The 24811-nt window shown below is 43.4% G+C and overlaps 1 protein-coding gene across 6 annotated transcripts in view; it reads right to left on the reverse strand.

Annotated features, from left to right (window-relative positions):
* The window catches only part of DCAF6 (DDB1 and CUL4 associated factor 6), a 142424-nt gene that overhangs the window by 28204 nt on the left and 89409 nt on the right, over positions 1-24811 (reverse strand). For all 6 annotated transcript variants that reach the window (XM_090058962.1, XM_090058952.1, XM_090058935.1 and 3 more), the window contains 4 exons: positions 21373-21478; positions 9849-9964; positions 5579-5662; positions 5100-5427 (listed from right to left, as the gene is read on the reverse strand). In XM_090058962.1, coding sequence (XP_089915088.1) covers positions 5100-5427; positions 5579-5662; positions 9849-9964; positions 21373-21478 — 634 coding nt within the window. The remainder of the gene's footprint in view (positions 1-5099; positions 5428-5578; positions 5663-9848; positions 9965-21372; positions 21479-24811) is intronic.

The following is a 24811-nucleotide window of genomic DNA, read 5'->3' on the forward strand; positions in this document are numbered from 1 at the left end:
CCTAACGTTTGTAATAGTTGTCTCCCAAGGATTCCCCAACGTGCACAGAAAATAATTCTTTCTGAAGAAATTATGAAGTAAAATTACATTTCAGGCAGATTTCAGATAACATTTTTTTGGTCCTGTGTTCCGTACTTAAACAAGCACTAAGGAGAATTTGTCCCGTGATCATTTCCTAGAATGAAAAGGTGGTTGGAGAGAGCCAATTCCCAGTTTAGAACACATTAAAAGTTGGATTTGCATCTAAAATTAGTGCAGGTGCACTCAATCACATTTAGAACATCTGAAGCCTACATCCAGATTCATTTTATTCAACACTGAAGGCAGATAAAGTGTATTCTGAATGAAGTTCTTAATCAGCCTTGTATTACAAACAGAACTTAAAAGGGGGCATTCAAATGGTTCTGCCATGGATTATCCTTAAATTTAAGATTCTGACTCCAGCATACACAGTATTGAGCTCATATTTTTAAGCATCCCACTACGAAAAAGTTGACATTACAAACAGAAATTGATTTGTTTCTTGTCAGTAGTGCTCAACCTCCTGGGCTCATGGGCTGTAAAAGCGGAATGGAGCTTGTCTGCAGATCAGTCTGCTGGTTGTTCGTACAGCCTTGCGCACCAGCCTGGCCACATATCAACTGGCTTTCAGAGCTTCTCATGGACTAGATGACATGGTCCCACAGACTGGAGGTTAAGCACCACTGGTTTAGGTCATTGTGCTGCTGCTACTTGTCCCCGGGGAATGCCTGTGCCATGTGCACTCTGGCATACAGCAGGTTACTCCAAGTAGGCAGAGGAGGCTGAGGCTGGCAACTATGCTGGCCCCGACAGCCTTAACTGGGGTCCTGAGGGTCAGGAAAGCTGTAGTCATGGTGCTCCTGCCACCGGCAGTCTGGCCAGCAGCTGAAGCGTGGCTCTAACCAGCCAAACTCCAGTTTTGGGCTGTACCCACTGCCATCATATGCAATGCCCCATGTTTTTTTCTGTGCAGTTTTTTTCTGACCCTGGGATCAAACCCCACTCTGAAAGGTGGCAGCACAGGGAACGCCTGAATATGCGGTATGTGGTGCTGCAAGCAAGTCTGTGACGCTGCATACTGCATGGCTGTGCTCATCTGGACGTGGTCTGTGGGTGCACCTACACATGAAATTAAAGTGATGCAATAAACTCTGGAGTAGTTTGAGCTAGATTCTACGGCTTGAAATCACAGCATCTACATGTGCTCCTGGGACAGCAGCTATTTGAACTGGGGAGGAGCAAGTCCCAAGTACAGTGAAGTACCTCGCCATAAGATAGTACTGTCCTCAACAGTACTATATGGCAGAGTTAATTAGTTTACTGTGCCCTAATTCCAGCACACATGTAGACTCTGGCGCTTTACGGTGGCGCTAATTAGCCTACTCCACAGTAAAGCACACATGTAGATGCACCCTGTGTGATTAAGATTTCTAGTTCATTTCCTCCAACTGTAAAATTTCTCCAGAATTTGAAAGTGCCTAATTTGTAAGAATATATAGAAATCCAGAGATTAAAAATATTACTCTGAATTGTTCAGACTTTAACTAGATAAGGTCTTAAATGATCAATAGCTTTTAGCATCCGATTAAAAGTCTTTTTATCCTATACAAAATCCTAAGAGACTAAACCATTTGAAAAAAAAAATCAATGGGATTTTCAGCACCATGTCAACATACCTCACTGTGCTTTTGCGGAATTGCCACTATAATAAACATTTCTCCCCGTCACAGGAGTTACTTAATAAGTTAGATTGAAAAGAATAAAAGAGGGCAATGCATGTCGGTGTTCTGTGTGGGGCCACTTGTTTGCAGTCCAAACCTAATGAATTACAGATGTCCAGCAACAGAATTTGCAGCTGGAGAAGTTAACACCTTCTTCTGTTTTCTGTTTCTGAAGTCTCAACATGCTGATTAGCAGCCTTTTTCCATGATGTAGAGAACTGAGTATCTGTCTTTGAAGTTTGCTTCTAGTTTTAAATTTTATATAAGTATAATGAGAATACTTGTAAGAAAACCCATCACTAAGTAAACTAGATATATATCAAACTGACCTAGCTTGCAAGTTGAGTTACCTTTGAAAGTCTTGGTGAAATATACAGAACAGAAGTCCTATACTGTACTATAATGTTGTACTATAATGTTGAATTAAACCAAGTGAGATTTGTACCTCCTCAGGGGATTAAGATAATAACTTACAGAATTTGAGAAGATGAGCCTCACTTGTAACTGACATACATATGTTCATGTTAGTGCTATACGATGTTAATGGTCCCTAAGATTTCTTTAAGTTGCTAAATGGGGGGTTGTATTTCATTCAGATAAAGTAGAATACCATCAAGACGGACAATAAATTTTGTCTTCTTTCACAGGCTGGAATACTCTGAATATGGGAACAACCTCTAAGTTATACAGCCCACATAATTTATATCTTAGTCTGAAAAGCTACTACACCTACATGACTTTTATCTGTGGAAATCCTCCCAAACCCTGCTCCACTGACAAGGTCATGAGTATCCCCAGCTGACTTTTTTTCCCTCCCAATCTCCCTCCTAAGATTCTAGATCTTGCCCAAAATCTCCAAAAAAGAAAATCAATATGAGCAAAGGGGTCAGAATTTGAGAGGTTTTGATTCACGGGTGATCTACTAAATCTCAGTCTCAAAATTAAGAGTAATTTAATATATGGAACAAAACAAGTTATGTGGTATAATCGCATGGTACTTTTTTCCATAGGACCCCTGCCTCACTCAGAAGAAAGGTTAGTGCTTATTTAAGTAATTTCTAACAATTTTGCCTTCTCTTTGCTATAAGTGCATGGTTTCGTGTATACAGTAATCTAACCTTGCTCTGAATACAAAATTATTAATTTCCCCATTAGGCTTTCTATGATGCTCATCATTATAGGAGTACTTCATAAATATTAAAGTTTTCACAATACCCCTGTAAAATAAGAAGGGGAATTATTCTCAAAACACAAAAGAATAACTGATGCACAGAGAGATACAAGTCAAATGTATCCACTAATCAGAAAGCCAGCTGGGAACACTTAAGACATGATTTTTTTTTTTTAGGGGGATATGTTGCATAGGTTTTTTTTAGGACACTTAGCATTATATAGCACTTTAGACAGTACATTTATGATTTAACCAAAGGGCACAGGGGTGAAGATAGACATACTGTCAAGATGAAGATATCCCATCCTAGTTTAGTAAGTCTCTCAATCATCTAGTCCCTTGGAAAGCTCTTACTTTGCAGGACACAACTATTTGAAATACAGGGTGAAACAAAATACTACCTTCCAAGTCTTAAATATATTCCAAGAGCCAATAAGGGGAAAAACAGTAAGAGAACTCTTAAGTTGTTGTCAGGTCAGGGGCAGATACAGGATTTCTCAAAGAGGGCTGTAGTAGTAGTCACCAGTGCTGTACCTCTTGTTCCCCACCTCCTCCCCTGTCACCCACCAGTGTGGGCAGACTGTGCCTGAAGAGCTTCTGCTGCCTTTTCTAAAGTGTTTAAAGCAAATAAGAATCTCTCCCATCCCCTTCCATGCTTAAAAGCAAGCTCCTTCCCTCTTCCCTCCCATTCCCCCTTCTATCTGCAACTACTGCTTCCCCTGCTTCTCCAGGGTTGGGGAAGCTTCAGAGGTGCTTCTTCCTCCTCCAGCTGGGCTGGACATGGGCTGGGCTCAGCTGAGAACAGCACAGTGGCAGCAGCAGCAATGGGTAGGAGCAATGGGTTCCCCACACCTTGCCCAGTCCCCCAGGAGCAGGCACAGGGAAGAAAAACCTCATGGGAACATATATTGCCGCTGCTTCTATGGCTGTTCTCAGCTGAGCCTAACCCCCATGCAGACTGGCTGGAGAAGGTAGGGGTGGCTCTGAAACATCCCCTGCCCAGGGGACATGAGAGAAAGCAGCACCAGCAGGCAGAGAAAAGGGTGGTGGGGAATGGCACTGCCGCTGAACATGCAGGGAAAGGGGTGGATTCTTATATGCTTCAGGGATTTAAAAGAAGCTCCCATAGGCTCCCACTATGTAATCCAGCCCCAAAGTGTGTGTGGATAGGTGGGGTGCAGCCACACCATCTTTAGATCCAGTCTTGTGTTATGTTAATCTCCTAGGAAGTAGTATATGTAATAAGCCTCAGTTCAGAATTTAGATTTCTAGTGTAAACAATAAACAGCAACATAATGCTATATTTGAATGTGATAGAGGTAAGAGTGTCTAAAATGTATGAAACTATACTAATCTGAAGCCAAATTTTCTTTTTTTTTTTTAAATAAATTATCTAGAATCTAGAAGTTGATTGTTTGCTTAATTACGTTAGGATTTGAACAGGCCAGGAGTTGAGCTAAACTAGCTATTCTGAAAAATTAGGAGGGTTACTTTTCCAATACTATATATACTTAATTTCTGCAATGTCCTCTTAGTTACAATGGTGTTTTTTGGTCCAAATTAGTACTTATATTCTAAAGGAAAAAAACTTGTACAGAACACATCATAAAAACCTATGTCTTATACTATCAGTTTTCTGATAAACACATATCACTGTTAATCCTGATATTCAGATGTTAACATGAGGAAAGAAGGATAAGAAAATTTTCTTCTCAACAAAAAAAAGAAACAAAAGGAAAACTTGAACAGACATGATCAATTGTTAGTGGAGAAAATGGGCAGCTTACTGAGCTTATGCTACTGGAAAATAAAGCATTGCCAACCAAAAGCAAATACCCTTTTAAAGCAAGGATGTCTACAGTGCAAATGTAGTCTGTGGTGTCCTGTAATGCATTTATGGAAAATCCATTCTTATAATTTTGGTAAGAACAATGCTGGGTAGTTGAGCTAGGAAGGTACAAGCACAAGCAATTATTAGATCTGTGTGAGCTTGTCTCTTTTGAAAGATATAGCATGTATACACAAAATAGATGCAGATCTCAAGATCTTGGCAAGTTGCCAATGAGACACCTAGGGCTGCAAGTTTTTATCAATGCTAGCATTAGGTGGGGGAGCATCAATTTCTATTTCTTCCCTCAGAGAATCTGATGCTAAGTAATGACTGAAAAGAAAAGAGTGCTACTGACCTGTGTCCTGGTCCTCCTCGATACCTTGCACCAGGTATCAAGACAGGGTCATCATCACTATCATCTGTTTCGTGGAAAGCAGTTCCCCTAGTGGATGATTCTTCTTGAGTTACAAGCCCTGAGGATTCTGGCTGTAGTTGAGGTTCACGGTTTGTGTTATTTGAGTTGGCAGTGGATTCTGTACTTGGTTGACCTGAAATCTCTTGCTCTTTGCTTTTTTCACATGAAGGTCCTTCCTCTGGGTTCCTGCTGGTACTTTCAATATCAGGGCCACTTTCTCCTTCTGTGCTGGTTCCAGGATGCTCAGGTACATCCTTCTCTGATAAAGCTAAGAGAATGGCTGGGTCAAACTTAGCCATAGTATTAATGGTTACAGCATGCTTCCGAAGAGATCGTAAGTGAATATACTCTGTTTGAGTAGGATTTAAAAAGTTCTCATTTCCTTTTCAATTAATTACATGTAAAAGGCATATATGTACCTGCTTCTGCTCTTGCTGCAATTTCATTTGCAGATTTCAACTCCTCAGCACTCGTGACTTCATTCTGTGATTCTTCAGGAATTCCTGTAATAAAATACTTTGATGCTAGATCATAAGTCTTTCAGTAACAAGAGCATTCACCTACAAATACTCTTACAGAAAACTAGAAAAGCTAGCCTAATATACTGTTTCTGGTGGCCCAAACCTAAGGCTTCAGAAGAAAGCGGAAGAAACCATAATATATCTACCTGCATGCCAGTTCTGTATATTAAAGAATAAGGAAGCAAATTTTCTTGGTCTTTGCTACATCTTGATATTTAATCAGGTAAGTATTTTATGTAATTTGCTTTTACCATGTGAAACAAAATTAAATCACAGACAGTTATTATTTCCTAAGGTTGTAAAGGTTACCATATCTTCTTGCACACTACATGCCCCCATGTAAGACAAAAGTACTGCGTTTGGAAGGACAGAACAAAGGGGAAAAAACATTTTTCTAATGGCTACATCAAGCAAGGGCAGAGCCTAATCTCCAGCTTGCTCATCCTCCCTTTTCTGCTCAGGAAAAAGCTACAGTTTTAGAACTTTCACAGCTCAACTTTCAGCAGTTCTTTGGTAGTCAGCCAAAAGCTGAAATTGTGGCTTCTGCTAAAGGCTGAACTCTATGGGTAGATCTAGGATTCTGAAAAGAGCTAAGCCCAATCTGCAGGACTGTGAAATAAGAGGAAAGAAACAAGGAGTAGCTAACAGACAGTAAAACTGCCACAGAAAGGATAGTGTTATTAGTGGAACATTAAGACCATTAAAAAATAGAAAATAGTTAACAAACGTGGAGATATAGTCCATCTGTGCAGGTAGATTATAATGAGCAATTAAGTCAATTGACTCCCTCCGCAGTGCCTGAATCGACTGTCACTGATGCTCCTAGACAGCTGGTTTTAAACTTTGGGTGGAGCAGGGTTTAAAGCAGGTGGGACGGCATTACTGCATTCCCACTCCGTCCCCTTGAATCTGTCCCTGTTGGACTCCATCCCTCCCCCCAGGAAGCTCCTAGAGGGAAAAGAAAAATTCAGACTGTCCTCTTGCTTCTATTCTGGGTAGAAAAATCAGCTTCCTTGCTTAAAACATGCACTTCAATTTTGTAAACTTAAATTTTTTGTGGGGAAGGTACATGTGATATACAAGTAAACACAGTAATAAATTTTCCTTTTAGTAAAAGAGAACCTTTAATGACTTGGTTTTTATCTGTAGGCTTTTCTATGAATCCAACCATTTGGTTCAACTGCTACTTTTGGTGCCAAATCACTTTTCTTGGGCTTCAACCTCTCTTACTATCTGCTAATTTACACTGTCTATTTATTAAACAGATTAAAATGTGAAAAAGACTGTTTTATAGGAAATTATAACAACTGTTGCAGCCCTGAAGACTAAATTCCTCTACTGTGCAAAGCTGCTTCTGGTAATAGTAATGCAGGTCCTTCACCTTACCAAAATTTCCTTAATTCTGGCCTGGGCAAAACACCTTCTCTAGGTAGCAGTAGAAAATGCCAATAACAAATAAGTAGTAAAGGACAAGATGTTTACAGCTAATAAAATGATTTTTTTCATTTACACACTTTTTCATCTGACTTTCAATGAGCTAAGCTTACCTCATTCGGACTTCAATGAGCTAAGGAGAATAGTCAGGGAAACACTGAGGTCCAGGAGGGGAGGGGAGCCAGGTGTCCAAGAAGAGTGGTTGCTCCTTAAGGAGATGATCCTCCAAGCCCAAAGGGTGGTAATCCAAACACGGATCAAAGGGAGCAGGAGGGCACACAAGCCCCCATGGCTCACCAAAAGCATCCGGGAATGTCTTCCAGCTAAAAGGGAGACGTATACCCAATGGAAAGGAGGGGCCATCACCAGGGAGGCCTATACTACAGTTGCTCAGGGATGCAGGGGGGCAGTCAGATAGGCCAAGGCGGAGATGGAACTGGGACTAGCAACCTGGATCAAGGACAACAAGAAGTTCTTTTCTAAATACATAGGGGGCAAAAAGAAGGTACCGGATAATGTTGGGCCCCTGCAAGACACGCTAGGAAATCTGGTCATCACACCAAACGACAAAGCTAACCTATTTAATGACTTCTTTGCCTCCATTTTCCTGAGCAGGGACCAGATCAGCGCCCCCACCTGGCCCCCCTCAGGCCCCAGGGGAGGCACACCTAGGCCAAAGGCCAGTGAGGACCTAGTCAGGGAACTTCTGGAGGGACTGAATGTATTTAAATCAACTGGTCCTGACGATCTCCACCCCAGAGTGCTGAGGGAATTAGCTGAGGTCATTGCGGGACCCTTGGCACAGCTGTATGAGCACTCATGGTGCTCTGGTGTGGTGCCAGAGGACTGGAAGAGGGCCAATGTGGTTCCCATCTTCAAAAAAGGGAGGAAGGAGGACCCGGGAAACTATAGGCCAGTTAGTCTTACCTCAATCCTGGGTAAGCTTTTTGAGAGAATTATTCTGGCACATGTCCATGAGGGGCCAGCGGGGGAGATTATGCTTAGGGTCAGCCAACGCAGGTTCATTAGAGGCAGGTCCTGTCAGACCAACCTGGTGGCCTTCTATGACCAGGTCACCAAATCCTTAGATGCAGGGGTAGCAGTGGACATTGTCTTTCTGGACTTTCGGAAGGCCTTCGACACCATCTCTTACCCCGTTCTCATTAAAAAACTGGGGGACTGTGGTGTCGACACCTACACAGTCAAATGGGTTGCCAACTGGCTGGAGGGCCACACACACAGAGTGGTTTTGGCCTGGAGGGATGTGGGCAGCGGGGTACCCCAGGGCTTGGTCCTCGGGCCCGCACTGTTCAACACCTTCATCAGCGACTTGGATGGGGGAGTAAAAAGCACCCTGTTCAAATTTGCTGACGACACTAAGATGTGGGGGGAAGTGGGCAAGCTAGAAGGGAGCAATAGGCTACAACTGGATCTAGACAGGTTACCAGGGAGGGCAGATGAGTATAGGATGGGATTCAACACCAACAAGTGCAAGGTGCTGCACCTGGGGAGAAAGAACCAGCACCATATCTACAGGCTGAGGAACTCCCTTCTTGTCAGTACAGAGGCAGAAAAGGATCTTGGGAGTCATCACTGATGCCACGATGAACATGGGCTGGCAGTGTGGGGATGCAGTCAGGAAGGCCAACCGTACCTTGTCATGCATCCACAGATGCATCTCAAGCAGGTCCAAGGAGGTGATCCTCCCCCTCTATGCGACACTGGTCAGGCCGCAGCTGGAGTACTGTGTCCAGTTCTGGGCGCTGCACTTCAAGAGGGATGTGGACAACAAGGAGAGGGTCCAGAGGAGGGCCACTCGCATGATCAGGGGGCAGCAGAGCAGGCCCTATGAGGAGAGGCTACGGGATCTGAACCTGTTCAGCCTCCACAAGAGAAGGCTGAGGGGAGATCTAGTGGTCATTTACAAACTAGTCAGAGGGGACCAGCAGGCACTGGGGGAGTCCCTGTTCCCCTGAGCACTACCAGGACTAGAAATAACAGTTACAAGCTGGCAGAGGGTAGATTCAGACTAGACATCAGGAGGCGCTACTTCACTGTCAGGGCAGCTAGGATCTGGAACCAACTTCCAAGTGAAGTGGTGCTGGCTCCTACCCTGGGGGGTCCTTAAGACAAGCCTAGACAATCACCTTGCTGGGGTCATTTGACCCCAGTACTCTTTCCTGCCATGGCAGGGGGTCGGACTTGATGATCTGCTTAGGTCCCTTCCAACCCTACTAACTATGAAACTATTCTGATTAACACTGTAGTTTTAAAGTTGGTAATCTGTTACTTCCCACAGTTCTGTTATCCAGTTTGCTTTCTTGAAAACAGAAATAGTGTTCTATTATGGTTACATTCAGCCCTTATATGGGTGTCAGTGCAACCACCACTGAGTTCAACAGTAGCTATGAACACCTTAGGGAAGAGAGGTCATTCTCAACCTTTTAAGACTCATAGCACCCCTTAGAAAATGCCAGCTCTTAGTTTTCACTTGTTTTTTAACTACAGAAAAATAATGTAGCAATTCTGTTGTTGCAAAGAACTCAGAAAGACCACAACAGGCTAAAATGTTTTTAACACCTACAGATTCTCATTTGAAACCTCTGGGTTTATCATGTGAATTATATTTGCACACCTAGCAGCTAACACTGTGCAAGATCCCATGACACTCTGGTTGAAAATCACTGGTGTAGAGTCTTGACTTTATTGTTACAGGAATAACTATGCATCTTACTTGTTTCTTCATTCTCTGGTGTTGACTGTTCTGAGCTTTTTGTTCTTAGAGATTCTTCCTGACTGTCAGGTTTGCAGTGACTCCCACTCCCTCTAGAGCTGGAAGTTGTACTGCTCCTAAAAAGAGAACAGACATAAAATGGTTCAACAGCAAGGCATGATCAATGTAGGGACAGAGCCCAGTTTCTGGGAGGGTTTTTTGTTGGTTTTTGTTGTGTTTTTTTGGACTCTAAGAAAATACAGTTTAACTGCTCTGGCAAGGGTGGCTGCCCACAAGCCATTTCCACAGCATTTTTCAAACTTTATTTTTATTTTTTTTTGGATCATTATAGCCATCTGCCACTCACCTAAGGCTCTCTCAAAAGCTTTTCCTTGCTCGTAGTATCTTGTCCTCCTCCTTCCCCTTTCCCACTAGGTAGGACTCGCTCCTCTTGTCTCTCCAACCTATTCTTCCAACCCCCCTACTACAGCACAAACCTAGATCCTACATTCATTCATACCCACCTATGGAAACATACGCCACAATCCTGGCCTTCTCTCAACATGCTTCTTACTACCTCCCTCCTCTGTCCCCTTCAGCACCTCCATTCCTCTCATGTTACATTGGACACATTCAGCAGGGAAGAGGGCTAGTTGTCAGTGATCAGGCTTTCCAGGAAGCGGAAGGGGAAGGGGAAAGGGAAGGGGAAAGGGAGGGCTGCCCTAGGCAGAGGGCCACAAAGACAACCATGGGCTGGATGCAATCAATTGGTAGACCCTATTTTCTCACCGCTGCTGTACGCCCTAGCGTGCTATACTTCTGTAGCAATATAAATGCCTGTCCATAGACTTACTTTCCCCAAAAGCCCTGTCTACTTCCTGCTTTCCTGATGACTGGACATATTACCAACCTGTCAGTTACTCAGGCCTGTAATGTGGCTGCTATGTTTTTATCTCTGACCCCTCTTTGGGGGCAAGCTTCCAGATGCTTTCCTTCATAGTACCTGTAAGATATGCCTTTCCTATTTTAGAAGGTTAACACACTCATCATGTTGCATTTCGGCTACTGAAATTTCCTTCTGGTCTTCACAAATACAGCCATGTTCCAATGGCATCCATGCCATGACGACAGGGTGCAGGGTGCATTATTTTCCTAACTAGCTATTTTGACTTCACATTTTATATTCCTCCATTGGTTCCCCCTCCCATCAGGCAATTAGTGGTGTTATGGGGCGGAACAGGGAGTAAAGTGATATGGGCAATCACCCTCAGCAGTGAGCGGGGGGCAATAAAAGCACACTGAGAGTGTCTCTCATGACAGTATCACTAACAGACTACAGAAATGGTAGACTAGACCAGTGCTGTCCAACTGGTGGCCCACAGGCTGCATGCACCCTGTGGCATCCTGCCCAGCTGCCACAGCAACAGCAAAGGTCAGGGCCTCTAGGTTTCCCCTCCCAAAAGCAGATACCTGTGATAACTTAACAGATATTTACTAGTCTGACAAAAAACAAAACAGAAAACAAATCACAATAAAACTGATGTAAATTGAACACACCCACACAGGAACTGACACATTAGCATGAACCCAGAGTAAGGAAACAGACAAGAACTTAAAAACAGTTTGAATAAATAATCCAAATTACCATATATTAGCCATAATATACCATGTATACTATCTTCCTATATTTGTGGTTACCTATCTTTGCTTTCAATCTGGATTAAACACTTTCTAGACCAAGGGCACTTTCACATGTGCTCCGCAAGATGCATAAGAGCCTTTGGCTATAGCACAAATGAGATACAAACAAAAACCATAGCATTAACTTAAAAAAAAAATCAAAATCTACAAAAATTTACCATAAATGGTACTTGAGATGTTTCCCTCCTCCACTTAAGCTAAATCAGCATTTCTCAATCTATGGGTCGCAACCCACTTGGGTTGTAATATATGAAAGGGTTACAACCAATCATGGGAAGATATAGAAAATCATGAGTTTTCTCCTTTAAAGGAGAAAACTGTGGGAAACTGCATTTCTGGCTGTAGGCTGGCAGAGTTCCAGCCTGCTAGGGGCTGCATGCGGCTGCAGGAGAAGGGTGATCAGGCAGAGGGCAACACATGTATGTGCGTGCACATACATGCATGTGGCAGCCAGACAGCATGGACAGCAGCTCCTCACAGGTAAATATATGGGATGACAGAGGAAGTGGGACATAGATGATGTGTTGGGGAGGGGCGGGCACAGGCAGTGTGTCAGGGGGGCATGCCCCCCTCAAATCTGTGTCCCCACTGAGGGTACAGGGCTGCAGACTCTTAGCCTTCTCTTGTGACGGTTGAACAGATTCAGGTCCCATAGCCTCTCCTTGTAGGGCCTGCCTTGCTGCCCCCTGATCCTGTGAGTGGCCCTCCTCTGGACCCTCTTGATGCTATCCACCTCCCCCCTGAAGTGTGGTGCCCAGAACTGGACGCAGTACTCCAGCTGCGGCCTGACCAGTGTCGCTTAGAGAGGAGGATCACCTCTTTGGACCTGCTCATGATGCCTCTGTGGATGCAGGACAAAGTGCGGTTAGCCTTCCTGACTGCATCCTCACATTGTCAGCCCATGTTCACCTTGGAATCAACAGTGACTCCAAGTTCCTTCTCTGGCTCTGTGCTGATGAGAAGGGAGTTCCCCAGCTTGTAGGTATGCTGCTGGTTCTTCCTCCCCAGGTCCAGTACCTTGCACTTGTCCATATTGAAATCCTGTTCTCATTTGCCCACCTCTGTAACCTGTCCAGATCTAGCTGTAGCCTGTCCCTCTCTTCTAGTGTGCTCACTTCTCCCCACATCTTAGTGTCATCTGCAGACTCAAACAAGGTGCTTTTCACCCCCTTGCACAATTTTCCAATGAAGATATTGAACAGTGCAGGCCTGAGGACCGAGCCCTAGTGGACCCTGCTGCCCACATCTCTCCAGGTCAAAAACTGGCTGGGAGGGCCACACTGTCATTCTCTGGGTGCGGCCCTCCAGCCAATTTGCAATCCCATGCGACTGTAGTCGTCAACACCACACACGCCTAATTTTTTAATGAGGATGGGATGAGAGACAGTGTCAAAGGCCTTCCTAAAGTCCAGGAAGACTACATCCACCGTGACACCTGCGTCCAAGGCTTTTGTGATTTGGTCATAGGCCACCAGGTTGGTCTGACAGGACCTCCCTCTAATGGACCCATGTTGGTTGCCCCTAAGCATAAACTGCCCTGCTGGACCCTCGCAGATGTGCTCCTAGAAAATTTTCCCAAAGAGCTTCCCCAGGACCAACGTAAGACTAATGGCCTATAGTTTCCTGGGTCCTCTTTCCTCCCTTTTTTGAAAAAGAGGACCACATTGGCCCTTTTCCAGTCATCAGGCACCTCACCAGAGCACAAGTGCTTGTAAAGCTGTGCCAGGGGTCCTGAAATGACCTCTGCCAATTCCCTAAGTACTCTAGGGTGGAGGTAGTCAGGACCTGCTGATTTGAACACGCCTAGTCCCTCCAAAAGTTCCCTGACTAGGTCCTCACTGACCCTGGCCTGGCTGTGCCTCCCCTGGGACTGTCAGGGATCCCAGAGGGGGTGGAGGGGGATGTCCTTGTCTCTGCTCAGAAAAATGGGCGCCGCACTTCAAGAGGGATGTCGACAGCATGGAGAGGGTCCAGAGGAGGCCACTCATATGATCAGGGGACAACAGGGCAGGCCCTATGAGGACAGACAGCAGGACCTGAACCTGTTGAGCCTCCAAAAGAGAAGGCTGAGGGGGGATCTTGTGGCCTGTTATAAACTAGTCAAGGGGGATCAGCAGGCATTGGGGAAGTCACTGTTTCCCCAAGCACCGCCAGGAGTGACCAGGAATGACGGTCACAAGCTGGCAGAGGGTAGGTTTAGGTTAGATATCAGGAGGCGCGACTTCACAGTCAGGGCGGCTAGGGTCTGGAACCAGCTTCCAAGAGAAGTGGTGCTGGCCCCTACCCTCGGGGTCTTTAAGAGGAGGTTAGATGAACACCTTGCTGGGGTCATTTGACCCCAGTATTCTTTCCTGCCATGGCAGGGGGTCGGACTAGATGATCTGCTCAGGTCCCTTCCGACCCTAGAAACTATGAAACTATGAAAGAATCTGTTAAAGAGATTAGCTTTGTCATCTGGTGCTAACACCAGATTACCAAGCATGTCCTGCAGAGGCCCCACATTATTTGGTACCTTCTTTTCCCCCCTATGTATTTAAAAGAGGACTTCTTGTTATCTTTGATCTGGGTTGCTAATCGCAGTTCCATCTCTGCCTTAGCCTTCCTAACAGCCCCCCTACAATCTCGAGCCAAGGAGATATAATCCTCCTTGGTGATGGCCCCTCCCTTCAGTTGGGCGTATGCCTCCTTTTTGGCTTTGAGGCAGCTGTGGATGCTTTTGGTGAGCCATGGCGGGGTTTTGAGCACTCTTGCCCCTTTTGATCCGCATGGGGATTGTCACACTTTGGGCTAGCCTAAAGAAATACAGAGTATCAAATACTTCTGTTTTTCTTTGGGCCTTCACAGCCTCCTCCTACTTATCCTCCATGGTAGGATAAGACAGTTATCTACAGGAAATACATTATGAAAAAAGGACTTGCATTAAGGGCAGCATCCAGCACACAAATTCAGCTATGTTCAAGAGCTACTTAAAAATTCTATCCCATCTGAAAGACAACAAGAAAAAACTGGAGAATCTCCAGGAAACCGATAAAAAATAAAATGAATATCAGATTCACTTGTTTGAGGGAAAAAAAAAAAAAGGTTAGACAACAAAACAGGAAAAAACCAGGACAGAACATCTGAGTGCAAGTGAGGAGTTTATTTTGCTTTTTCCAGTAGCCTTTCAGAGATGCATGCTTTCAGAAGAGCAGCCTCCATCAACAGGTCTTAAAGATACTTGCCCCAACTGACAACTCAAGCTGCTTGCAGATGTTTAACACCCTCCCTTCTCAACCCCCCTCCAAAAAATTTGCTTTACTAGAAGCAGCAGCACATTACTTTGACCCGGCTCTGCAACCTCTGTATAGATCGGGAACTTCAGCAGACTTGTTGGCACTTTTATCTAAAGCTGAGTCAATCAGCAAATTAGATAAAAGCACCTAAAAAGCCATACTAAGTGCCCAATCTATACAGATGTCAGGCAAGCTGGCTCCAAGTAATGCACTGCCTCTCCTGGGCATGCACGGTGCTTGGCACAGGGGTGCACCATGTTTATATTGAAGCGCCACTTTAAAAAAAAAAAAAAGTAACGTCTGTAAGCAGCTTTAGTTTCTACTTTTGGGGCCACATGGTAGAAGAACTCTCTTGTAATGGATTGGTAATAGATAAGCTTTTTGCATGAGAAGCCAATATAATAGGGCTGGGCGAAGCTTCAGTCGCTGATTTGATTCAGAGGAGATTCAGCCCAATCTCTGAATCCGAATCAAATCAGGAGACCCTTTAATCTCTCTGAATAGAATCGGAACCCTCAATCATTCCGGAGAGATCCGGAGAGTTTCGACAATTTGGCTAGAAGACACAGCTTTATATGTTTTTTCTACGTACCCCGAGGTACCAGGCGCGGCTCTTGAATGATGAGATGGTAGGCCGGATGGAATGTCCCATGGGAGCACAGAGGGGTCCCCCACGCACTCAGCGGCAGACCCAGGAGTGGACCAGAACTTCTGGTCCACTTCCAGGGCTGCCGCCAAGCGGGCAGGGATGCACCCCCTGATCCTCCCAAGGGACAGTCCATCCACCCTACCATCTCAGCATGCACCTGGTACCTCAAGGTACATAGAAAAAAAACAAACATATAAAGCTGTGCCTATGGCCAAATCCTCTGAATCAGAATCAGATCTTCGATTTGGCCAAATCTGAATCGGGACAGTGAAACTAATCAGCGAATCAAACCACTGTCTCCTGAATCAGGCCGAATCTGAATCGACTACTGCCCACTTCACACACCTCTACTATATAATCAAAAAGGCTACCTGGGAGCAAGCTAAAGTCTATTCATTTTCATCCATCACCAAATGTCAGCCTAAGTCAAACTACCACAGGTGATTATGTAAAAGGAAGAAATTGTTCAACTGGATTTGCAGATGCCAGATGGTGTTTATGATGTTGGTAGTAAGAAAAAAATCCTGTAAACCAAGCACATTTGATGTGGAATCTCTGGGGAAAACAAATACATAACTCCTTATATGACATTTTCAAAAATCACTCTTCCCATGAGCAGAAATTTGAATCTGAGTTTTGTAGTGTGCTTTGGCCAGTTTAAAAGAAGATAGATTTTTAATATTATTTATGTCACGTAACAATGGTATATCACACACATCACACAACAACAGAAGGTAGTTTCGTTACCACAATAATTTAGTACATAAAACAGCATTAGTCAACGAAATTAACAAAAATTCTAGTGTTCTGCACTTGCTGCAGGGCTTGCACATTCTAAAAACATTCAACAAAAAAAATGTCAAAAGCTGCAAGTGTAGATTCAGTTAAAGATCTAACAGAAGACGATAATCTACAGCACATTCTACAAATTACTAGGTTTAGACAACAAGCGGGATATTAGCTTGATCAACATGCAAAATTAAGGTCACTATGGCCCCGTCCAGATGTGCATTGACGTCTGGTTCCCTGGGGATAACCAGTGGCTGCGCACCTTGTGCCACTGTTAGCTGTCCCTGGGATACGAGGGTTGCCAACTCTGACTGAAGTTATTTCAGGAGATTTTTTTCTCCCAGCATGACGCGATGTTATTAATAGGAGTGTACCGATAGAGATTTTTTGGGCTGATACTGATGGCCAATTTTTAACAAGCTGTATTGGCCGATACCAATCCAATTACCAATATGCAGACCAGCAGCTCAGAAAGCAGAGTCTGGCTGGAAAGTCTGTTGTGGGAGAAGCGGGGAGGGAAGGGGCATGCAGACTGAGGTCCCTGCAGTGAGGGAGGGAGTGGGCTGGGGCAAGCACTGCTGGGTCAGAGCATGGAGCGCAACCACAAGCAGCTCATCTGGGGGGCGTGAGGAGGGAGTGATGGCTCCCACCACAATGCAAACCTGGGGAGGGCATGGGGGGCATGTGCTCCCATATCTGCATGCAGGGCGAGGGCGGGCTGCTGCTGAGGACTGGGGCCAGTGCCAGGCTCTTTCCAGCAGGGGGCTGGGCCAGGCTGCACTGGGAGGGGATCTATTGGGTGGGGAGGGGCTGGGGCCTGTTGCAGCACCACTGCTGGCTGCCTGCCCCGAGTACAGCCCCAGCCCAAACCCCCTGCCAGGAAGAGTCTGTAGCCACCCCCAGCCACAGCAGCAGCCCACCCTCGCCCCAGCACCCCTCATGTCCTCCTGGGGTGTGTGTAGCAGTGGAAGCCTCCCCCCCCTGCACCCCTTAGGTGAGCCACTTGCAGCTCCGCCCTGTGCCCTGCCCCAGCTGTGCAGCACCTGCCCTGGCCTCACTCCCTCCCTCACCACTGAGGCCTTGATTTGTCCCCCCCGCCATGCCCCTTCTCTCACAACAGATTTACCAGCCAGACCTGGATGCTCTCCATGCTGCCGGGCCGTGCTCCTGACCTCCTGCATGCCGCACTGTGGTTGCGCACATGCACAGGACATTTATTGGCTGTTCAACCTGTTCACAATATCCATCTCCTAGATTGCTTTCAACAGTCACCAGGAGATCAATGCCGATTCCAGTAGACTCCCAGCCAATCCGGGAGGGTTGGCAACCCTATAGGAAACACCTGCACCATGCGCACTCTGGTGCGCAGCAAGTTACCGTGGGTGGAGTAGAGGAGGCTGAAGCCAGCACTGGGCTGGCCCCAGAAACCTTACCTGGAGTCCTGAGGGCCTCCCAGGGCTGCAGCAGCGGTGATCCTGTTGCATGAAGTCTGGCCAGCACTGGAATGCAGCTCCAGCTGGCCAGGCACCAACTTTGGGCGCACATGGTTGGAGCATGCGCCACCAATCTGCTTTTTCTTTTTCTGTGATTTTTTCTGACCCCTGGATATCCAGGGGTCAAAAAAAACATTCCGTGCTGCTCCCTTGCAGCATGGAGAACTAAACGTGTGGTATGTGGTGCCGTACGACTGCGGCCAATATGGCTATGAGTATGCCACAGACATTGGACACCAGTCAAAAACCCAACAACATTGGGCACCTGAGTCATCAAAAAAATACTTGATCAGCTGATGAGTCAAATATTGTCAAAAGATGGTAAAATATTTTAAGCATGAATTAATTACAACAGTGAAGAGAGAGACTTCAATCTTCAGTTAAGTTAGATACTTTGACGTAAAAAAAAGTTAGTTAACAGTTGTTGAAAAATTCTAAAAAATAGTAAAGAATTGTTACAACAATCCATGTTAGGCAAGTGGGAATGTGAATTACATTAAAGACTGAGCAATTCTTCTTTTTCTTGACTTTAATTCTAAAACCTCAGGCCTGAACTGTTGCCAACAAAACTTAAACCGAAACAAAACACACTTAGCAGTAGGAGTGTGCAAAATGGGCCGTATTCTATTTGGATTCAGCCCGAATCAGGGACAGTGATTTGATTTGTTGATTCGGATCACTGTCCCCGATTCAATTCAGCTGAATCCGAATCTGAAGATTCAATGCTAATTCAGAGAATCAACGATTCAGCCATAGACACAACTTTAAATATTTTTTCTACATACCTTGAGGTACCAGGCGCAGCTCGTGAATGCTGCGATGCTGGGGCAGATGGAGCGTCCCACAGGACCATGTGGGGACTCCCCATGAGCTCAGCAGTGAACCCAGAAATGGACTGGAAGTACTTCCGGTCCACTTCTGGGTCTGCTGCTGAGCACTTCGGGGGAGGAGGGAACCACATCCCCCCCCGGCTCACCATTGGCTGTGGGAGGATGCCAGGTCCCCTCGCCAAACCCAGGAGGCACCCAGTTGCTGAGCTGAGGGAGCACAGGGGGGCCCCCAGTGCACTGCCTGGCAGACCCAGAAGTAGACCAGGAGTGCTTCTGTTCCACTTCCAGGTCCGCTGCCAAGCACGCTGGGGAGCATCCCCCCCACTCCTGTGGGATGCTTCACCTGCCCCGGCATCTTAGCATTCACAAGCCGCCTGGTACCTTGAGGTATGTAGAAAAAACATGTAAAGCTGCGTCTATGTCCAAATCATCGAATCTTTCCAAATCTCTCTGAACCAATTCAGAGGGTTCCGATTCGAATGAGAGAGATTAAAGGGTCTCCTGATTTGATCTGGATTCAGAGATTCGGTCACCAAATCGAATCGGGGACCAAAGCTTTGCACAGCTCTACTTAGCAGCTATAAAAGACATAGTCAGTTTTTAAAACTTAGTTATGCAAAGCAGGGAATAGGCTAACTCTTTAGGCATTTTATGTTTGCATTTGGAGATGCCTGCAGTCACAGCAGCCAGCCATCAGGGGAAGGGTTGTTGTTTTTTTTAATGCTGCTTAGTTTTTTATTTTTACTATGCTGCTGATACAGTCTCCTGACCCTGCTAACAGATGACGCTATGATACTACAAAAAAAGGTACGCCACCACGGCTTTATAGAATATTTGACAATTTTTGACTGGGGTCAAATAATAGGCAGTCAACTGACATGATTTGACTGGTCAATCAACTAGCTTGCCAACCCTAGTTCAGAGTGAACTGGGTATCTTTCCAAGGTGCTGTGCTGAGCTGGGTAGATATACCCCATCAGCCCATATTTCTAATTAGGTTTAACTAATCACATCCATCACAAAAGGTTTCTCAGGTGCATATTCCAAACTCACAGAATTTTCACTAAAGTCAAACATACCCCCATGCAGATATTAGAGTCAGGAGTCAAGTGCTTAGAGGAATGAGTTTTAAACTATTACAGGGTATAGTTTGTCCATTGTATTTAAGCTGCAGTTTTAAAGGAAGGTTATACTTTTTTTCTCATTTAAATGAATGAGAGCTGGCAGTGAGTACTCAGTGTTGTTCATTATTCTTTAAACAACAATATTTTTAAAAATTAGCCTGCCTTTTGCCAGCATAGAAAAGGACAAGTTGTTTGCCTGGAAGATATTCAGATACTACTGATGGACAAGTATATACAACATTAGATCTGGCCAGTTACAGAGAATGGATCTGAAGTGTGCTGAAGTAGTGGAGCAGGAACAGAAGTAACTTCTGGAGCCTGCCACCAGAATGTAGGAAATGATGGCTGTAGTGCCAGTCATTTTCAAAAGAGATGGTAATGGATTTCATCTCACATGGATTTATCTACACTGCAGTATCCAACCACTTCACAGTCTTTAAATACATTTTTCCTCATGGCACTGTCTGAAGGCCCCAGGTTTGGATGGGGGGTCATGGTGGTAGAGGCAACCATAATTTTTCAGAAGTCGCACAGAATTGATTCGATCTTCGCAGGTTAGTCTAAGATATGTAGATTGAGCCAACAAGTGAACAGACTTTCACTTCTAATTCCAGAAATGCAGCCCATGTCTGCAGGGGTGCAGATCAGAAGCTGGGAGGGTATTAGATCACATGTCCCCACCTCAGCTGCAGCAGACAAGCATGAGCTAAGGCTAGCCCACCCATGCTGTGAGGAAGGGTTGCAGAAGATGTGCAAAGCATCCTGGGACGCTGGTGGACTGTCAATTAACTAGAATCTGGAGGGGACCTGGGACAGAAGTTCAATGAATCAATTTAACTTAAATCTGTTAAATCTGATATTACATCCATCCAGGTTTATCTTAAACTGGTTTCAGCCATTTTGAAAGAGGTTTATGTGCAGTGAACTTCTGTTGTGTTACAAATTTGAACCAGTTTCTGATCACTTATACGGTTTGTGTGCAAATTCTGTCCCTAGCCTATCAGATCACCTTTCAGTTGACTTGACTTTTCTTTTTCTTACAAGGTTTTAGATTGCTGAGTACCAAGAAAAGAAAAAACAACTATGAATTTCTCTCCCCCCCCCCACCATTTTAAATTACTTTTCTTAAATCTGAGGAGACTTGATTGATGTATATCCCAGGAGTATATTTTTTTCCTGAAGTATTTTAAGATTTAGGTCAAAACTACTGAAGATAATCCATATATTGAAGTATTACTATAATTACTGTTAAAACTATTTATCAAAATTCACAACCAAAATGTTCCTGCAGTTGTCTGCTCAGAAACTTTATTTAGCTCAAAAAAAATCAAATCCATGTTATTTTAATACTGATGTTCTTTTAGAGCTCACCTACACAGTGTTAATAATAGTCATGTTTTTTCTTACTTTCTATCTATTTCTTTTCCTGTGTTTAAAGATTAAGGTTAAAAAGAATACTGCCTACTTTTTAGCATTATTATTACAACTGTATGAAAACAGAACAAATAAAATAGGTTATTCTTAGGTAGACAGTCACTATTACAGTAATATAACAAAACTGTGAAACAGGAGGAAGCAAGTGGTAATAAAACTTTGAAAGAACAAAACTAAATAACTGCTATTAAAATATGAAATACTGTGTCAACCAAACCCCTTCCCACAAAAAAACCCTCACAACCCTTCTTACCACTCATCAGTAAAGTCCAGTTTTATTGTGCTTGTAGTTGTTCCTTCGGTACTGTAGTGCAAACTTAAAACTGGTTCACCTGTTCCTGTGCGTGGCTTTTCACTCTCTGTAACAACGTTAATAAGGTTTGAATAGTGTCAGTATTTAACATAGAATGTATATATTTGTGAAGATCGTTCTATCATTCATTTAACAAAACCAAACATGGTTGGCTCCAGTAAAATCTATTCAGAAGTCACATACAGCCCAAACAGAAGTTAAACACTTCATACTGATCACACCAAATCCACACTTTGCAAAGGTTAGGGTTCAGCCCATAATTAACTATTTATATTCACGCCAACTAATGAGGGATATGCTCTCCTTAGATAAAAGTATGAGATTCTCACTGACATGCATAGGAGCCATAAACACAAAGTAATAATTTGGTCCTCTGTGAAGAGAATCAATGTGTATGTAATGCACAAACAGCAGGAAATAACAATATGCATTTTCAGCAGTGGTAGTCAACATCTGCCTGAAGTGAGAACATATTTCAGAAAGATTGTGGGTGACATTCAGTACTCTGGACAAATGTGACCCATTCCATTTCTTTTGTGTTACGAATGGAAACCAGACAAATGTCCTGAACTTACAAATGCCCTTACAGAGTTTTGTTAAGTCAGATGCGGGACATAAAACTTTGTTTTACATAGTAAAAGTGGATGGGGAAAGAACCTTCAAACTTCAGCAACAGGAGAAATCCACATTGGGAAAGAACAAACAGCAGACCACAGGAGTTCTGAACTCTGATGAATAGAATTAACAGATCATGGGGCAATGGTGGAATGGACTCAATGACAAACATCATCACATTCTTTCCTGAAGGATGTTCACAGCCAGTAGATCCATCTATACCATAGTCCTCCTCACCAAAAACACTTAAGATTGCAATTGTCAATGTCTGCTACTAAAGGTCAGAGTGATTAGCATCAGATACAAACTTGCTTGAAAGCTGCGTTTTTTTCCTCTGGACCCAGCCCAGGAGGAGAATTCTGGATTTCTACACCCCAAATACATCTTATCAATAGTCTACCTGAGGCCTGATTATACCATACACATATCTTGATATAATTTACATCCGTTTGTAAGTTACCAATGTAAATTATGCCAGGATTAGGAACAGAGAGGCATGCAGCTCTCCCAGGGTAGCTGTAAGCAACAGGGGGCACAATACCACCTAGTGGCAAAACACAGTAATAGCTTGTCTATCTTTGGCATATGGCTATTGAGGACTGACAATAGACAGTCAACTTAAACCAGTGTTACTTACACCAGTTGAATTTTACCCAATTCTTTAGGTAATGTCACACCAAATAAGTAAAGTTATTCCAGTTTTATGACCTGCCTTGCTTGTCTGCTCCTTTCTACATCAGTAATGTTGATTATACTGGTATAAGCATGCCAGTTCAGGCCCTGACTCCACCCTCGCATAAAAAAGGAAATTTTAGTCATGATTTGCTATTGATATAGTGTCCATATGCTATTTCTTAAGCATCAATGTGCTGTTCCCTACTGTTGTTACTGAAGTCTCAAAAAAAACAAAAAAACCCCAACCCTAAAACCTCCATCTTCCTCACAAAAAGCCTTTTTTGCTTGATCTTGTTATGAAACCATAACCTTAAGTCTCTAACTTTATGAGTTATTTCCATAACATACAAGACTCACAATACATGTTAAATTTTGCCCACTGAAGTAAGTTATATTTCTCTATATAATTATAGGGTCAAACTGTGTCTTCACAGCGCCACTGCAAAATCTAAAAGAATAGCTAAGCTTATCTGATAGAAAAATTCCAGTTTTAAAAACACATCTCTCTCTCCTAATAAAGACAACAAAATGAAAAACAAATGGAAGGAAAATGGACATTATTAAATATGCCATTTTAAAAGCATTCTCCAGATCAAAAGACATCTTTTAAGACAAAGATTCAACTGATAACCATACTGTTAACATCCAAAGACTCCTGTAATGTAAATAATTGCCTGCTTTTTTTAAATAAATTCTCAACTTGAAAAGCTCTCTGTTGCTTCTTGTTGACTGATAAATGCATACTGAGCATTAAATACTTTGTCATTCAAACTATAATACTTCATACAAAGGAGATAAATCTTGCATCCCTATTTTATGAAGGATAAAGATCCCAAGATTTACTTTAGATTACCAAATGAACCAGTGTCAGAAATGGAAACAGAACCCCACAGATAATGACTACTTCCTAGTATCAAATATGCCTAATCTTTTTACTTCACTGCCCTCTAAACAGCCAAGTTAGTCATGTTAGGTTGGTTACTGGGAGCATGCAAACCTGATCATAAATGCTTTGTTTGGAATGTCACCTCAATTCCCACAGGGTGAAATTAAAACTGAGAACGATAAATTAGAAGTTTAAGAAGGATGTCTGCTATTGCTTTTCCAACCTGAATTTCTGCAATTTAAATCCAATGGTTAAATATGCAACTAATTGCATAATAATGCCGTTTAACAGAACGGTTAAAACTCTGACATGACTGGCGATTAATTTATTTTGTAATTATTCTAAAGATACTTCAGAACCTCTCTCAATACATGCATAAATAACTTGAAGAAACTATACAGTGCAAAGGCATATCAGGCTTACTGAAACAATTCCACAACTAGATACTTATATATTATGACTTCCTTTAAAGTCAATAGGAGCCATAAACTAATACATCTGAGAGCATAATTTGCCTCTGAAAACTCATGGATGTATAAACTCTTGACTGAGGGAAGCCAATCAGGGTATCAGGGCAACAATCGTTTGATATTAAGAATGTTAAACGTGTATCTCAAGCACAATTAAAATATAAAAAAAAATTAAGACGCAAGGACATATGAACTATATGTTTACAAAACTGTTTTTAAAGGGGTATCCTGTTTTGTATAAGCCATTATGACAATTACACACAAGCCTCACTATAGTAGCTATGTATAAGAGGTATTCACAGTAGAGGTCCTGGCTGCTTTAAAATAAAGGCTGCAGTTGCCCTATCCTGTCAAGGCAGAGATGAAATCTGGTCAAAGAAATGGTTTTACTGTCATGAAATTAATCTCATCACAGACTGAATAAGAACAAGAAAACAACATGGTTAGATTTTGAGTGAAAATTCGTACTTTTTTGCTTTAAAATGTACATATTTCAAGTTCATGGCAACTTGTCAGTACCTGCCCTTTGTATCACACCCCTATTCTGATGCACAAAGTAGTAAGATTAACATAAGACAGTTTGCAAGAGCAGGAGTCAAAAAGGAGCTATTGGAAACTTTATCCCCCAACTCATAAAAGCCAGGCCAATGAGAGACAACATGTTTCAGAAGTCAGAACAGGAATGGAAAGATGATTTACTATTTTGAATAGAATACAATACAAGCCATAAAAT

The sequence above is a fragment of the Crocodylus siamensis genome, chromosome 1 (assembly GCF_052110815.1).
Source record: "Crocodylus siamensis isolate JL-2025a chromosome 1, ASM5211081v1, whole genome shotgun sequence".
Lineage (NCBI taxonomy): Eukaryota > Metazoa > Chordata > Crocodylia > Crocodylidae > Crocodylus > Crocodylus siamensis.